General features: G+C 36.6%; 1 protein-coding gene across 1 annotated transcript in view; it reads right to left on the bottom strand.

Annotated features, from left to right (window-relative positions):
* The window catches only part of HLTF (helicase like transcription factor), a 75,852-nt gene that overhangs the window by 15,435 nt on the left and 55,386 nt on the right, over positions 1 to 5,031 (bottom strand). Inside the window, exon 16 of the mRNA XM_007940209.1 lies at positions 4,440 to 4,618. Coding sequence (XP_007938400.1) covers positions 4,440 to 4,618 — 179 coding nt within the window. The remainder of the gene's footprint in view (positions 1 to 4,439; positions 4,619 to 5,031) is intronic.

Below are 5,031 nucleotides of genomic sequence, written 5' to 3'. Positions count from 1 at the left end.
CAGCAGCCAGCAACTGATTGAAGCAAAGCCTCCAGCTTCAGTGGGCCAGAAGCAGGAGGCAGAGCTGAAGCTCAAGGTTGAGAGGCTTTCACCCAGCCCCTAGAGCCTGGCATTTTTAACTCACACTTAAAGCCTCCAAACTGTGAGAGAATAAACTCCTGTTTGTTTAAGCCATCCCATTTGTGGCATATTCTTGTCAGAGCTGTACTAGGTAACCAGAACACATGGCTTGGGTTAGGCACACCCTGGTCTTCAAGGAGACATCTTTCCTCTTTGTCACTTGAAAGTAGGTCTATTGCAGCAAATCTGCCATATGCACTATGTTGTCTGATGTCTTGACTGCTGCTTCCATTGGTGTTGACTATAGAACCAAGTAATATGAAATCCTTCACAACTTTATCTTTTTGCCATCCACCATAAAACTATTTATTGGACAAGTTGTGAGGATTTTTGTCTTCTTTATATTGAGGTGCAATCCATACTGCAGACTGTAGTCTTTAATCTTCATCAGTAAGGCCTTCAAGTCATCCTCAATTTCAGCAAGCGAAGTTGTCTCATCTATGTATAACAGGTTGTTAATGAGTCTACCTCCAATCCTAACACCATGTTCTTCTTCACATAACCCAGCTTCTCGGATTATGTGCTCAGCATACAAGTTGATTATGTATGATGAAAGGAAACAACCCTGACGCACTCCCTTCTTGATTTTAAACCATGCAGTGTCCCCTTGTTCTGTTTGAACGACAGCCTTCCAGTCTATGAACAGGTTCCTCCTGAGTACAATCAAGTGTTCTGGAATTCCCATTCTTCTCAATGTTATCCATAATTTGCTATGATCCACACAATCGAATGCTTTTGCACAGTCAATAAAACATAAGTAAACACCTTTCTGGTATTCTTTGCTTTCAGCTAAGATCCATCTGACATCAGCAATGATATCCCTGGTTCCACATCCTCTTCTGAAACCAGCTTGCATTTCTGGAAGCTCTCTGTCAATATATAGCTGCAACTGTTTTTGAATTATCTTCAGTATGATTTTACTTGCATCTGACAGTTAATGGTATTTTTCAATAATTTCCACGTTCTGTGGGATCACCTTTCTTTGGAATGGATACAAACATGGATCTCTTCCAGTCAGTTGGCCAGGAAGCTGTCTTCCAAATCTCTTGGCATAGCCAAGTGAGTGCCTCCAGTGAGGCATCCATTTGTTGAAACATCTCATTGGGTATTCCATCAATTCCTGGAGTCTTCCTCTTTGCCAATTCCTTCAGTGCAGCTTCGATTTCTTCCCTCAATACCACTGGTTCTTGATCATATGCCACCTCCTGAAATGGATGAACATCAACCAATTCTTTATGGTACAGTGACTCTGTACTGCTTCCATCTTCTTTTGATACTTCCTGCATCATTCAATATTTTGCCCATAGAATCTTTCAATATTGCAACTCAAGGCTTAAATTTTTTCCTCAGTTCTTTCAGCTTGAGAAATGCCAAGCATGCTCTTCTCTTTTGGTTTTCTGACTCCAGGAATTTACACATTTCATTATAGTAATTGACTTTGTCTGCTTGAGCTGCTCTTTGAAATCTTCTGTTCAGCTCTTTTATGTTGTCATTTCTTCCATTTGCTTTAGCCAATCTCTGCTCAAGGGCAAGTTTCAGGGTCTCTTCTGACATCCATTTTGGTCTTTTCTTCCTTTCTTGTCTTTTTAATGACCTCTTGCTCTCTTTGTGTATGATAGTCTTAATGTCATCCCACAATTCCTCTGGTTCGCAATTGTTGGTGTTCAGTGCATCAAATCTATTCTTTATATGGTCTCTAAATTCAGGAGGGATATTATCAAGGTCATATCTTGGCTCTTGTGGACTTGTTTTAATTGTCTTCAACTTCAACTTGCACATGAGTAGTTGATGGTGTGTTCCATAATTAGCTCCTGGCCTTGTTTCAGTTGAAGATACTGAACTTTTCCATCACCTCTTGCTACACGTGTAGTGAATCTGATTCCTATGTATTCCATCTGGTGAAGTCCATGTGTATAGTTATGGCTTATGTTGTTGAAAGAAGGTATTTGCAATGAGTAAGTTGCTGGTCTTGCAAAATGCTATCATGCAATCTTTAGCGTTATTTCTATCATATATTTATAGAATAAAATATAAACATATATATAAAATATATTTGTATTTAATATTTATAGTACATTTCAATTTGCCTTTATATTTATAAAATAGAAATATACAAATATATATTTCTATATTTTCCAACTATGAGTAACTCTTCTTTGTTTGAGCTTTTGAATTCCAGTCATCAGTGATAATCAACACATCTTGATTGCATGTCCTGTCAATTTCAGACTGCAGAAATTGGCAGAAATCTTCAATTTCCTCATCTTTGGCTTTTGTTGGTTGTGCATAGATTTGAGTAATAGTGATGTTATCTGGTCTTCCTTGTAAAGCATGTGGATATTAACCTATCACTGACAACATTGTACTTCATGACAGATCTTGTAACACTCTTTGTGACAATGAATGCCACACCATTCCTCTTTCATTCCTGGCATAGTAGATCATTTGGTTGTCTGATTCAAAATGGCTAAAACCAGTACATTTCAGCTTATTAATGCCTAGCATATTGATCTTTATGTGTTCCATTTCATTTCTGACAACTTCCAATTTTCCTAGATTCATACTTCATACATTCAATGTTCCAATTATTAATGGATGTTTGTTTTGCATCTGTTTCTACTCATTTTCAGTCATACCACATCAGCCAATGGAGGTCTCAAAACTTTACTCTATCCATATTGTTAAGGTCATCTCTACTTTGAGGAGTCAGCTCTTCCCCAACCAAATTTTGAGTGCCTTCCAACCTGACAGGCTCATCTTCCAGCATTATATCAGAAAATATTTCAGAGCTATTCATAAAGTTTTCCAGCAATATATCAGACAGTGGTTCACAGCTATTCATAAGGTTTTCACTGGCCAATTCTTTGAGAAGTGGATGGCTTCTTTCTTCTTCTGAGTCCATCTTAACCTGGAAGCTCCACTGAAACCTGCCCACCATGGGTAACCCTGCTGGAATTTTACAACATGGTTGCATAGCCTCTGCCTCATAGCAACACACAAGCTACCAAGGATGACAAACTGACAGACAAGTTTGTCTCCCTTAGTTTTTCCTAACCCCTCTTGTACCCCAATAGAGAGTACTTTTAATTAATTATTCCAGTGTTATTCTAAATGGTATATTCTTAATGTCTTATAAAGCTTGTCAAGATCTATTAAATTCTATCAGTTTCACACACAGCAATTTTTGTTATATCCATTTCTCCCAAAACCTGCTAATAAAATTATCTTAGGTGTGTGTTTTGTTATGTATATTTTCAACAACAGATAAGTAATATCTTAAATAATGAAACCAAATACAATTTTGACAAAGATTCTAAAACTAAAACGATATTAGAAGTCAATACATAGTGGAGTTACCTTTGCGGAGAAGGGTGAGGGTAAATGATTGGGAGAGGAACATAAGGAGACCTGAGTAGTGGTTCCACAGATGTATTTCTTTCATGATAATATAATGAGGTATACAATGAAGAGTTGTGTAGTTTCTTTAAAATATGTATGTTACATGTCAATTAAAAAGGTTAAAAAAAAAAATTCTACTCCAGCTTAAGGGCTGCTTAAAGAATTCTTTCACTTCACAAAAGTTCTAACAAACAAGAGAATCTACACCTACACTATATAATACACTAGCCAACAGCCACATGTGGCCATTAAGCCCTTGAAATGGGACTAGGCCAAATTGAGATGTACTGTAAGTATACAAAAAACATCAGTTTTTTTTTTTTAAGCATACAGAGTATTGCTCAAAAATTTTTATACCGATTACACGTTAAACAATAATATATACATTGGATTAAGTAAATTGTATTGTTAAAATTAATTTCACCTGTTCAACTTTGTTTAATTGTGGCTACTAGAAAAGTTGAAATTGCCTTACATTGATGGATTTATTTGACAGTGACAATCTAAACTGTTAGCGGAACCAGTATGGTGACTGTGAAAAGGTACTTCCAAAAAATGTTGTTGTTATGTGCCGTCAAGTCAGACCCGACTCATAGCAACCCCTCCTTGGTTTTCCAAGGCAGTATCACTACAGAAGTAGATTGCCCAGCCTTCTTTCCGAGGAGTGGCTGGTGGGTTTGAACCACCAGCCTTCCAGTTATCAGTCAAGTGTCTTAGGTACTACACTATCAGAGCTCCTTAAAAGGGCTTAATTATAAAAAATATACCACTTAGAATAACACTGGAATAATTAATTATAAAAAGTACTTTGTTAAGTCTAAGTGTAGAACTCTTTATAGTCTCTTGAACTTGGGTTTTCATTATCTTCAGACAAGTCCACCACTCCATCAAATATTGCCTATACTGAACCAAAAACTAACCTGCTCATTCTGAATGACTTGGCAAATACAAGGTTTACAAAATACGTGTGCACAATGTGTTATCACAGGAACTGTTAAAGAATCCAAGCAAATTGCACATTCTTCATCTGAGCCTGAGCTCAGAATTAACTTCATCTTCCTTACTAATTTCTTTCGCAGTTCTTCAGGTGTGTCACTTCCTAGAAACAAAGACTGAAAAATTAATTTCACAGCAATATGTTTAATAAGACAAGTTAATCTACCTCACTCAGGGAAAAGTTTCACTTGCTAGAATGATAAGATCTAGTCTTTATCATAAGCAAAAAGCATGGATTAAATATAAAATTTTAAGAAAAAATTCAGAGGCAAAAATACTAGACAACCCACATAATATATACCTCAAACAGAAGCTCCACTATAACATGACCAGTACCAGCACAGAATAAAAGGTAGATCCAATCTGAATTTTTTGTCCAAAGGTATCTATCACTGGAATTCCTGGAAAGACTGTATTATAATTCCATTTCATTGGTAAAAGAATCATGAAATTCTTGGGCACATTCCAAGTTGAGTCCCATACTAAGAAAATGTCCATTTCATACATATATACACA

The sequence above is a fragment of the Orycteropus afer genome, unplaced genomic scaffold, assembly GCF_000298275.1.
Source record: "Orycteropus afer afer isolate SDZICR_OR568_19922 unplaced genomic scaffold, OryAfe1.0 scaffold00066, whole genome shotgun sequence".
Taxonomy (NCBI): domain Eukaryota; kingdom Metazoa; phylum Chordata; class Mammalia; order Tubulidentata; family Orycteropodidae; genus Orycteropus; species Orycteropus afer.
This window is presented reverse-complemented; position numbering and strand designations above follow the sequence as displayed.